We start from the raw sequence: 12,494 nt of genomic DNA, 5'->3' as shown, positions 1-12,494 counted from the left end.
AGGGCTGCGGAAGGCAGACTGATCAAGTTTAGGAGGTTTTTGAGCAAAAAAGTTGCAAATGAGGAAGTAGAAGCTACTGGTGAAAAAACTATTGATGTGGCCTTATAAATTTTAGTTTTGTAAAGAAAGAAATGAAGCCAGGCAGATTATTGCAAGTATCAAATATGATTTTAAGAGCTGAAAGAGTTTTATAAGCTCTATATCAAAATAAGGCAGTGCTGTTTATTTTCTTAGATATTTACGTGAAGGTGGAGCTGGGATGTGCCCTGACTCTCTCTACCTGGCTATGTATGCTCTTTGCAGCCTAAGGCTAAAACAGTTTCTAGACGGGGAGCCTGGAGTCCAATTTATAAGAAGAATATGCAGCTTCTTAGCTTCTTTCACTGTATTTATACCAACCAGTGTTCTTTTAGTCACCCTTAAAGAGACTTTAAAAATATCACCTTGAACTGTATACTCTAGCTCTAAAATATTGTCTTATTTAAATACAAAGACTAGAGAGTGGAAGATTTTTAAGAGATTTATTTTTATGAGGCTTTTCTTTCTGCCTTTGACTTTGGTCATCCTCACCCCTCCCCACTGCAAATTTGGACCTCATGATCTGAATTGTAGAATTTTGGCCTTGGAAGAAATGATACAACTCATTTGACTCTATGAGGGACAGAGAAGACAAGGCTGATGTCACCTGTAAGTCAAAAGCAGAGCTAAACCCAGCAAATTCAGATTTCCTAATAACAGATTTAGATACTTTCACTGTAGTGCGACGATTAGAAAATTAATATTAATTTACTGTATCACTTTGCATAGTGCACTCCTCCCCCACTCTCCTTTAATATTCAGTTTTAATGTGGAAGAGTAAAAGTGGTTTCGATCTCCTCTCTTCAGAGTATCAGATTTCTGAAAAGAGCTGACACAAAGCATTTTCGTAACCAAATTTAGTATAAAAGCCCTGAGAGTATGCTAATAAAGCACAGAGCCAAACTTTAGAAGTGAAGTGAAGAGATAAAGAATTGATACGGTGCCCTTTTTAAGATTAGACTTTAGTCCTGAATTCCTGTTCTTGCCTGGTTGACAAACCACAAGCAACTGTGGCCTCAAACATCCTAGCCCCTGCTTGAGATGCACACCTGGACCAGCGACAGACAAAGAGAGCTACTTGTCAATTCTCGCTTTTTTGGCAGTGTCTGTTCAGATATGCTCACCACACCCCCATCCTGTTCTACTTCAATGTCAGAAGGAAATGAAGCCACAATGAGAACTAAAAAGAGCTGTAACACCTTTTGTCCCCTGCCTCCTCACTGCCCTCCCTACACAGAGCTACTCCACCCAAGTCGGGCTCCAGTGTGACATTCCTGCCTGAGAAAGGAATGATGAAGTGAGACTACAGTTGCAAACAAGTGACACCCAGAAGCCAAAAGCTTCTGTAAGTACCAGGTCTGCACAAGACCCAAGCCAAAGCAATGGCATTGTCGCTGGAAGAATTCGTCCACTCCCTTGACCTCAGGACCCTCCCCAGGGTCCTAGAAGTCCAGTCAGGCTTCTATTTTGAAGGTAAGCACCTTCCCATCTCTGGCTAGAAAGTGCTCATAAGGTATATACTCTGGGGAATTTCAGTGGAAAATTGTAACAGAGTATATGAATTCTGTTAGAGGAAAGGTGGTCATCAGAGAAAGTAATTAACTGAGGAATGGTTGAGACCCAATAGTATTGGAGAAGCGAGAAATGAGATAGGACTCTGGGGGGTGGGTAGGGACTAGGAATTGAGTGAAGCTTCTTGGCCTTCAAATAGTTCAACACGAATGATGAATTATTTCTGCCTTTTCTTTGAAATTGGTTGTAACTCGAGTGAAAAGTTAAGTTTTCCATATCTGTGTTTCTAGAATATAAAATACAGTTTAAAAAAAGCAACTATTAAAAGCACAGCATTTAGAAAGAAAAATTCACCAAACTCTTAACCACTTCTAAAAGTTGCTTGTATCAGCGCTTCTCTCACTCTGCAGTGGCCTAACTTCCAATTTCTTAAATAATGGCATTCTTATTTGAAGGTATAGAAGTTAATGTTTACTAATTACAAGATAATTTTTAAAGAATCTATGGCAGAGTTCTAAAGTCAGAGCTCAGCTAAGATTATTGAATAAGTTAGTGTGCTTTGGTGTAACTTACTGTATTAATTCAGTAAAAGAGCATTAAGACCTACAACACATACAACACATACCGTAGAATATTTAAGCAGTGGTTTGGATACATGTAAGACAGAGTCATTTTCTGGGCAAATAAGCATTTTTGGTTCCCAGAGTCATAGAATTGAGGCAGTAGTAGAGTTAAATACAGACAAACTACTGGGAAGATGAAGAATTTTTGGTAGGCAAATCTTTCCCTTTTATAGACAAAATAATTTTTTAGGTATTATATTATGAAATAAAACAAAGCTTGACAAATGTCAGACCCAGTTCTCACACACACATACACACACACACACACACACACACACACAAAAGCACACATACACACACCTGTAGGCAATGAATTGGTGCAGGCAGCCTTCAGTTTTATATAGACGGTTTTGTTTAATTCATTTGTAAATTGATTATTTTGAATCAGACCATATTTTTCCATATATATAATATCATGAAATGTATCTTTGTTCTTAAGCTGGCCGCAAGTCATTTTTTTGTCTCATTTTTTTTGTGCTTTTGAGGTTTCTCATAAGAAAGTTCTTCTTCATGTTCGGTTTACAAAGATATTTTCCTATGTTATTTTATATCAACTTTACAGTTTTATATTTCACATTTAATTTTTAAACTGTGCCATGAAGGGGAGAAGAATCCAATTTTAGCTTTTTTCCGTATAGTAACCACAAATTCCCAGCACCATTTACTAAGCTAGTTATCCTTTCCCCTTTGATTTGTGTTGCTGTCTTAAAATTATGCTCACATCTGGGTTGGTCTGTCTCTGAAATATCTCTTCTATGTCATTAGTCTGTATTTTCTCAATTGTGTTGAAGCATTATTTTTGTAACTATGGCTCTAGAATAATAGTTCATGTATAAACCAATCTCTTGTTTTTACTCCTTTATTCTAAGTTGATGTAGCTATTCATAGACCTTTCAAACATGTCTTTAAATAAATCAACTGATTACTTTAAAAATCCAGTCTTACAAAAGAACATAGTCTCTCCATGTGTTCAGACTATCTTCATCTTTTACTACTTTACTATTATGTTATACCTCAGTTAAGAGAAAGAAGCATACACCTTGATGAATTTTCACAAATTAAGTACATTCATGTAACCACCATCATGGTCAAGAAATAGAAAATTACAAGTATTCTGGAAGTTCCATCTTATACCCTTTCTCAATCATTATCCACATTCCTCCCCAAAAGTAACCATTATCATGAATTTTGCCCATTTATGAACTTTATATTAATGGAAAACTATAGTATATATCTTTTTATGTTTGGCATATCTGTTCAACATTATCTTTGTAAAATTAATCCATGCTCTTCTATATAGCTTATTTATTCCAGTGTGTATAATATTCCATTGGATGAATATATCACAATTTATTTATCCATTCCACTACTAATGGACATTTGGATTATTTCCAGTTGGAGATGTCAACAGTAATGTTGTCATGAACATTCTTGTACATGTTTGTTCACATGTGTATAGCATTCAACTGGGTGTATAAATGAGAGGAATTGCTACATCACACAGTGTGTATATGTTCAGCCTGGGTAGGTAATGGAAAACAAGTTTCCTAAGTACTAATAGTTATACCACTTTACATTCCTACCAGCAGAATATGAGAGCTCTAATTAACCCATATTTTTGACAACACTTGATATTATCAATCTTTTTAAAATAATTGAGATTTAATTTAGATATAGCATTGTATTAGTTTCAGGAATACAAAATAATGATTCAATATTTGTATGTATAGCAAAATGATCACCACAGTAAATCTAGTTAACATTTGTTACCACATGTAATTACAATCTTTTTCTTGTGATGGGGACGTCTAAGATTTATTTTCTTAGCAACTTTCAGAGCCTGGCTGTCTTCTCAAAAGACAATTATTTAATTATGTAAGTGATAAGCATTGGGCTTTTAAAAAATCTCCCTGATGATTAAAAATGCAGCCAAATTTGGGAACTACTACTGTAAAATTGGTTCTCCCATTTGTTATTAGCAGTGCATTGGTTTAGAGAGAATTCACATCATTTTAAATGAAGTCTTCTGATCCACGAACCTAGTATATCTGTCTAGTTATATGAATAGACCTCTTTTCACTTCTTTCAATAACATTTTATAATTTTTATTTGTGGAGTTCTTACATTTCTATTTCAGATTTATTCTTAGTTATTTGATTTTTTTTTTTTTTTTTTTTTTTTTTGCGGTACGCGGGCCTCTCACTGTTGTGGCCTCTCCCGTTGTGGAGCACAGGCTCCGGACGTGCAGGCTCAGCGTCCTTGGCTCACGGGGCCAGCCGCTCTGCGGCATGTGGGATCCTCCCGGACCGGGGCACGAGCCCGTGTCCCCTGCATCGGCAGGCGGACTCTCAACCACTGCACCACCAGGGAAGCCCAGTTATTTGAGTTTTTAAATTCCATTATAAGTGGTATCTTTTGAAGTTTTTATTTTTTCTTTGTTGTGTTTGTTGAATTCTAAGAATATATCTTTAGATTATTTTAGATTTGTTATATACACATTTAAGTTTTCTGTGTATATTGATTGAATCTTATTTCTTCTTTCCAATGATTATACTTTATTTTCCTTCAGTTGAAGTACTAACTAGTGCTTCTAGTATAATATTGAATAAGAGTAATGATAAAGGACCTCCTTGTCCCACTCACAACCATAGAGAGAAAGTTTTAATAATTTATCATTAAATATAATGTTTGTTTTAGTTTAAAGAAGTTTCTAGTTTTTTACCAGTTTTTTAAAAAGTCATGAATGTATGTTTATCAAATATTTTTCTATAACTTTTGTGGTGATAATATGATTTTTTACATTGATGTTTTTTGAATGTTAAGCCATTTATTTGTGGAATAAAATCAATTTGGTGATATATCACTGAATTCAGTTTATTAGTTTTAAAGAACTTTTATATTTCTTTTAGGGTATGAAATTGGCTTATAAATTTTATATCTTATAACATCCTACCAAGGTTTTTGTGTTATGTTGAAATTATAGAACTTGGGTTAAGTCTTTTTCTCTCATTCTCAAGATATTGTATAAATTAGATGTCATTTTTTATTTAAATATTTAGTAGAATTCCAAATGAAGCCATTCTGAGCTGGGATTTCTAAAGTAGACATGTTTTTAATTATGAATTCAGTTTTTTAAACAGTAAGGTCTTCTTCCCATCCATGAGCATAGTGTATCTCTCATTAAAACAAACAAACAAACAAACAAAAAGCTCATTTTTTGGATCATGTATTAGAATTTAAAAAATATGTCTCCATAGAGATCTTATGTATTCTAAGCTAGAATGCAGACACGTACACATACTATATTGCTATATTGATAGATATCGTATTTCCTCTAGTCTCACTGGTTACCACTGAAGTGGAAAAATGCAGGTGAGTATTATTAGCAGTACTGATGAACTCTCATTAATTCTCGTAGTTTATCTTCTTTATTTCTCTGGTTTTCCTAAATAGATATTGATGTCATTAGAAAATATCAAGTTGTGTCTCTTCCCTACCATGTTCTACAACTGTCCGTTTTTTCTTACCTCATAGTATAGTCCAGGGCCTCCAGTACTGTGTTAAATAATGGGAATTCTGAATCATAAAGAAAATGCGTCTAAAATTCCTCCATTGAGTGTAATGCTCTAGAACTGGTATTTAACTATCACTAAATTAAGCAAGTTCTGATCTATTCCTTGCTTTCTAGGTATTTTCATAATAAATAGGTATTGAACTTAATACTGTATCATTGACTAAGATAATAACATGGTTTGGTTTCTTTAGTCTGCTAATGTAAATTACCTTTAAAGACTTTTCAAATTGAAGGATCCTTTCATATTATACATATATACATTTGAAATACAGTGTAGGAGTTTGATATTATATTTAAGATTTTTACATTTGATCGTAATTGAAATGAGCTAATAGACTCATCTACTATTTTAGATTCAAGATAACACTAGCTTTCTAAAATGAGTTACATAGATTTTGTTGTTTTCTATTTTCTGAGGTATTTGCAAAAACAGAAATGGGCTTTAAACTATTCCTTTAATTTGGTAGAATTTTGTAAGAACTACTGGACATAGAATTTTTTGGAGGGAAATAAGAATTTGGTTTTGTTAAAATTCTCTGTTGTTTTGCTTCTCTTATTGATTTCTGACTTAGTCTTCATTATTTTCTTGCGTCCTCTGTTTGCTCTCTTGCTCCTTTTCTAGCTTCCTAGTTTAAATCACAGTCATTTTAAAAGCGTTTCTTGCTTCTTGATAAGTGTGCTTAAACCTGTATTTTTCTCTAAATATTTCTTTGTTTCCCATAAATTTTGCCATGTAGTATTTTCACTCTTACTCAGTTCTAAGAACATTTTTTCCTTTTAAATCCAATGGCTATTTATTTTATTTACTGATATTATAAAATTTCCTTTAGCTGTTCTTTGCTTTTAATTACTAATTCTATTGTATGTTGTTAGAGAACAATAGTCTGTATTATATTATTGTTCCTTTGAAATTGATTCAGGCTTCCTTTATGACATGAAACATGTCCTATTTTGGAAATATTTCATGTGAGCTCAAAAAGCATGTTTTGTTGTTTAGTACACTATCTCCCTATATATACCAGATAGCTTGTTTTTAATTGTTTTGTTCAGATCTTGCTCTCACTGCTTATTTTTCTTCTGCTTTACCTGTCATTTTCTGAGAGGGTTATGTGAAATAGTCCTTCAGCAGTTCATTTTTCTAGTTCACTCCTCATTTCTTTCTGTCTTTTGTTCCATCATATTTTTGAGGTTTAGTTGTTGCCATGTCCTTATGCTATGAGGGTTATATCTTCAACTCTATTATTATCATCCTTTTCCCTATATAGCTTTTTATTAAGTCCTATTTTGTTTGATAATCATATTGCTACTCCAGTTTTCATTTGGAATATATTTTCCTAAGCATTTATTTCCATTTTTTTGGTGTCTCTTGTTTTAAGTGCAAGGAAACATATTCTTCCTCCTCTTGATGCGTCTCGTGTTGGTGCAGGCAGTGGAACCAGGCTTCACCCATGCTGTGGTGATGACTCCATGACAGGAGATTTTTGGGGAATGGAGGTTTGAAGGAACTTGAGGAAGGCGACATGAAGTCATGTAAGGTTCTGTGGTACTGGATTGAATACTCCCAGTTTACAACAACGACAATAGGCAGCATGATACACTCAATATCATGTTGCTCAGACACTTATTGGATTGCCCTACCTCATGAGATAAGGCATAGATCTGTGTGTTATACATTCAGGACTTGGCCTCCTGACTGTTTACGCATGAGAGATGATTTCATGGTCAACTTACAACATTCAACATTTGCTCTGTCCCTCTCTTAAGAAAAAAAAAGTCTTCATCATAACCTTGAAAATTGATGTGAAGTTTTTTTTTTTGATGTGAAGATCAATTGAGCTATTGTATATAAAATAGTTAGCAAAATGGCTGACCAATAGAAATCTTGCAGTAAATCTTAACTATTATTATTGTGATTACCATAATATTGGCATATTATGAGGAAAACTGATCAACCATTTCTAAAAAGTAAAACTAATTTGAATTCTGCTACTGCTGCATATCCCAACATAAGTTAAAATGGAGAAAAAATATTAAAAGTTAAAATATTAACAATAAAAATGCTCAAAGAAGCCACAGAAGAATATTAAACTAGGGACTCTAAAAAATGAAAACAGCGAATTTATGAAATAGAAAACTTCCTTCTTGAAAAAAATTGCATAAATGTGGATGAAAGACAAACTACAAACTGGGAAAATATTCATAATATATATAGCAGATAGAATGTAAATATCCTCAGTGTATAAGGAATTTATTAAATAACAATAAACAAACATGAATATAAAATTTTTAAATGGGAAAAAGACATAAAAGGCAGCTTACATGCCAGAATCATATAAGAATTTTCAAATTTACTAACAGTAAAATACAAATAAAGCAATAAATCACTCAATCATTTCTTAGGTCACAGATATTAAAAAGATCCACAAAACCCATTGTAGGTGTGAATGTGCAGAAATGAGAGGAGGCACAGGCGGTGGGTGTGTAAACGGTTACAGACTTTTTAGGTCTCAACTGGGCAATAAGCATCCACGTATAACATGTACATAAACATCTGACCTCTAGAAATTAACTTAAAATATAATTACAAAAAGCAAAAATGATTGTATTACAATGATCATAGCAGCATGTTTTATAGACAAACATCAAGTAAGCCTCAGCATGTACTAGCTTATATAAATTACAATAACACATTACCAAGCATTATTCAAAAGGCTAGAATCATGGAGGGGATGGGGTAAGCTGCTACCCTATTGGAGCTTATGTTCCAGTGGCTGGAACAAATGACAAACAACCCAAAGGTTTAAAATATACACAAGTACCATGAAGATCTAAATAGGTAGAGAGCAAAGCAAAGCAGAGGGAAGAGATGATCTTTTGATAGGGTGATCAGGGCAGATATCTCTGATGAGATGAAATTTGAGCAGAGGCCAGAAGAAACTAAGCTAATGAGCCTTGCACATTTCTGGAAGAACATTTCTGCTGAGGACAGAGCAAGTGCAAACCACATAACAGATTTCTTCATCTAATTAAGAAACAAAGAGGAGACAGTGAGGATAAAGCAGAGCAATTGAAGGGAAGTGTAGTGGGAGATGAGGCTGAGGACGTGGGGATGTACAAATTTTGTAGGCCTTAAAGGCCATGGAACACATAATTTAGTACAGAGTGGGGCTGGGGAAGCAGGTGGAGACCTCTAAGATAAAATGATCAGGGAAGGCCACTCTAAAGAGCTGATTTAGTAGCAGAGACCTGAATGTTTAGAAGGAATCAGACAAGAAAATATCCAGGAGATGAGTATTTCAAACAGAGTGAACACCTAGTGCAAACATTTGGGGACCAAAAGGGGCTTAGTCTGAGGAAGAGAAAAATATTCCTGTACGTTGAACATACAGAAGAAAGCAGAGAGGAAATCTTATGAGAAGAGGTTTAAGGAGCAGGCAAGAGCATTTCAAGGAGTTTAGATTTTATCAGTGCTAATGTTGACAGGACCTGATCACCTTTTTAGGAGAATCATTGGCTGCTCTGGTGTTAGTGGGGCAAAAGTGGGTTGAGACACATTAGGACCATGTAATATCCAGAAGAGAGATCATGGTGCCTTCATTCAGCTGGAAGAGAAATGACCAATTTAGGATATGCTTTGAAGGTAGAAATGTCAGGACTTGCTAATGGATTTGATATGAGGTGTGAGGAAGGGGTAGACTAAAGGATGCATGAGAGGACTTTGACCTAAATGATTAGGTTTGTGCATTTGACAAAGTTATGAAGATCTGGGGAGAGAGAGTTTTGGTGGAAAAAATAAATTATATATAATTTATTTTTGTTTATAATATAAACCTTAATATATCAGTTTCTTTATTGATATTTATGGTCATTCTAAGGCATACCAAATAATTAAAATTGTAAGAGAATAAAGTAAATATAAAATTAATAGTATTTTAAACAATTTAAATTTTTATTAATAATAAAACCCATTTTCTCTCACAAAAGTTAACTTTGTTATAACATATTAACTATTATCGAACATTATTGAAAATATTAAACATTTCCATTACTGAATACTTCAATATTTATAAAAATGTTGATTTAATATCATGATAGAGTGATTCAAAGACATAGCTCTAATGTATTTATTTCAGTACTTGTAAATAATAGCTCTTAAAGATATCTTATAAAGGTCCAGTATACAGCATGTATACACCATATAAAATATATGCTTAGGGAAAATTTATCATTAATGTTGGTGGCCATCAATCCATATGTGAAGTAACCTTCTTTATAAATCTGGTTTTGGCAGTTTCTTTAGACAGCAATTGTATGTAGCTGATGACAAGTTTGTACTAGGAATAGAAGTGTCGTTCTGCCATCTTCTTGATAGGGTCTGCAATTCTCAAATGTCTTTGTAGGCATCTTACAAAGTTATTGTCTATTTTATGATAGTTGAAATTAGATTATAATAATTCTTAAAACAACCTTACTTGACTCATGTAAAATCCATTATATGGAAGTATTGCAAGTATATGAATGAATTAGGACAATTCTTTTAACTCTTATTCTTTTGGAATTCCCAATCTGTCTCAATATATTGTAGACTATACATGTCATATGACCATCTGATGTAGGAATAAATTAAGATTTCTTTATTATTAAATACTAATGGAGTTTAAAATTAAATTTTAGAAAACCTTTGTATTAAATATTAGTATAGGTTAATTTTGTTTATATAAAAATGAGTATGAATTGAAGGTCTAACATTTTCTTCTCTTATCTCACATCTTGTAAAAATAATTATCATAGATTTTTCTCTTTCTTTCAAGTACATCATAGAATTGGACTTCCCTACACTTTTGTGGCCATAGGACTTGCATTGGCCAATGTAATGAGAGCAGAGATAAGGTGTATCATTTTGGACTGATGCTTTAAGAACTAGTTCATAATTTAACATATTTCATCCTGGTAGATCATGTCAAAATGGAGCCTTCAACAGTCTGGGTCCCTAAGTAACTATAATTATTAGAGACCCTTCCCTCACCCACTTGAACTGGACATATAATGAAATGAGAAATATACCTTTGTTACTTAAATCTCTGAGAATTTGAGGTTGTTCATTATCTCAGCATAACGAAATTTCCTTACTGATATAAGTTATATTTATTATGACTGGAACTGCACTTACTATCAGTTAAAAAAATTAGACATTAGACATTCTGGAGAGAGTCATATAATGCCAGGAAAGTTAGTTGGTAATAATGTTACCACATGTTTATGGAAAGGTGAGTTCGCCGCTCTGTATTCAGGAAATATCTGTTGCTTCTTTGACTATTCTGCATATTGCTAACATTACCATCTATTACTATTTACTTCATATATGGAACCAGTTTGGTGTTGACTTAAAAGTTTTGCAAAAACAACGTTTGTTTGCATTATGATCTTGTTCAATGAACTGGATATTGAAAAAAATTCTATTTTTCTCTATAGAAATAATATGTGCACATGGCTAGAAAGTTAGACAAAGTAGAAGCACAAATATTCAATAACTTTATCAAATAGAGAGAAATATGATTAACATTTTGATGTATTATCTTCTAATTCTTTTAAAAGTATGAATTAACTTTTAAATGGAGAAAAATTGATGCCACACTCTTCCCTTGGGTTGGCAAGCTCTTCGACCAGATGTCAACTTGGCTAACTCCTTTCTCTATGAGGCTTACCTAACCACCCTGTTTAATACTGCAAATTTTCTGTTCCTCCTTCGCTATATTCCCTATCTTCATTATTATATTCTTCATTTTTTTTTAACCAAAACACTATCTTCTTCTTATATATCATGTAGGTTATTATTTATTGTTTATTTTTCTATGCTTTCCCATTAGATTTTTCTTACAGCTTAATTGATGTATAATTTTTTAAACCATAAAATTCATCCATTATAGGTGATCAATTCATGATTTTTAGTAAATTTATAGAGTTGTGCAACCACCACCAATTTTAGACTATTTCCATCACCTCAAAGAAGTCCCTTGAGCTATTTGCCAATCATTATTGCTTACATTTCCAGCCCCAGGCAGCCACTGCTCTGCTTTCTATCTATAAATTTGCCTTTCCTGGACATTTCATATAAAATAAATCACACAGTATGTAGTCGTTTGAAACTAACTTCTTTTACTTAGCTTAATGTTTTTAAGGTTCATCTATGTTGGAGCATATATTAATATTCTGGTGTGTTTTTGTTGCTAAATAGTATTTTATGTATGGATATACCACATTTTGTTTATCCAACACCAGTTAAAGGTCATTTGTATTATTTCCCTTTTGGAGATAACATGAATAATGTACCATTTTACGTTCCCATTTACAACGTATTTGGATTCCAGTTTCTCCAAATCCTTACCAAAACTTGGTACTGTCTTTTGTATCATAGCCAAAGGTATCTCATTGTAGTTTTAATTTCATTTCCTTAATGACAAGTGATGTTGAACATTTTTTCCTGGGCTTATTAGGAATTTATTTGTCTTTTTTAAAATAAAATGTCTCTTCACATTTTTTGCCAATCTTTGTCCTCTTGTTATTGAGCTATAAGACTTATTTCTGTATTCTGGATATTTGATTTGCAAATATTTTCAGATATATCATCGAAAATATTTTCTTCCCTTCTGTGGCTTGTCTTTTCACTTTCATAATGTTATCTTTTGAAACAAAAAGGTTTTAAATTT

General features: G+C 33.1%; 1 protein-coding gene across 1 annotated transcript in view; it reads left to right on the top strand.

Moving 5' to 3' along the window:
* Nucleotides 1-1,460: 1,460 nt before the first annotated feature.
* The window catches only part of THEMIS (thymocyte selection associated), a 157,719-nt gene continuing 146,685 nt past the window's right edge, over nt 1,461-12,494 (top strand). Inside the window, exon 1 of the mRNA XM_030853500.2 lies at nt 1,461-1,551. Within this exon, the coding sequence (XP_030709360.1) occupies nt 1,461-1,551 (91 nt within the window). The remainder of the gene's footprint in view (nt 1,552-12,494) is intronic.

This window comes from Globicephala melas, chromosome 14 (assembly GCF_963455315.2).
Source record: "Globicephala melas chromosome 14, mGloMel1.2, whole genome shotgun sequence".
Lineage (NCBI taxonomy): Eukaryota > Metazoa > Chordata > Mammalia > Artiodactyla > Delphinidae > Globicephala > Globicephala melas.
The sequence above is the reverse complement of the archived record's forward strand: the minus strand, read 5'-3'. Positions and strand labels throughout refer to the sequence as shown.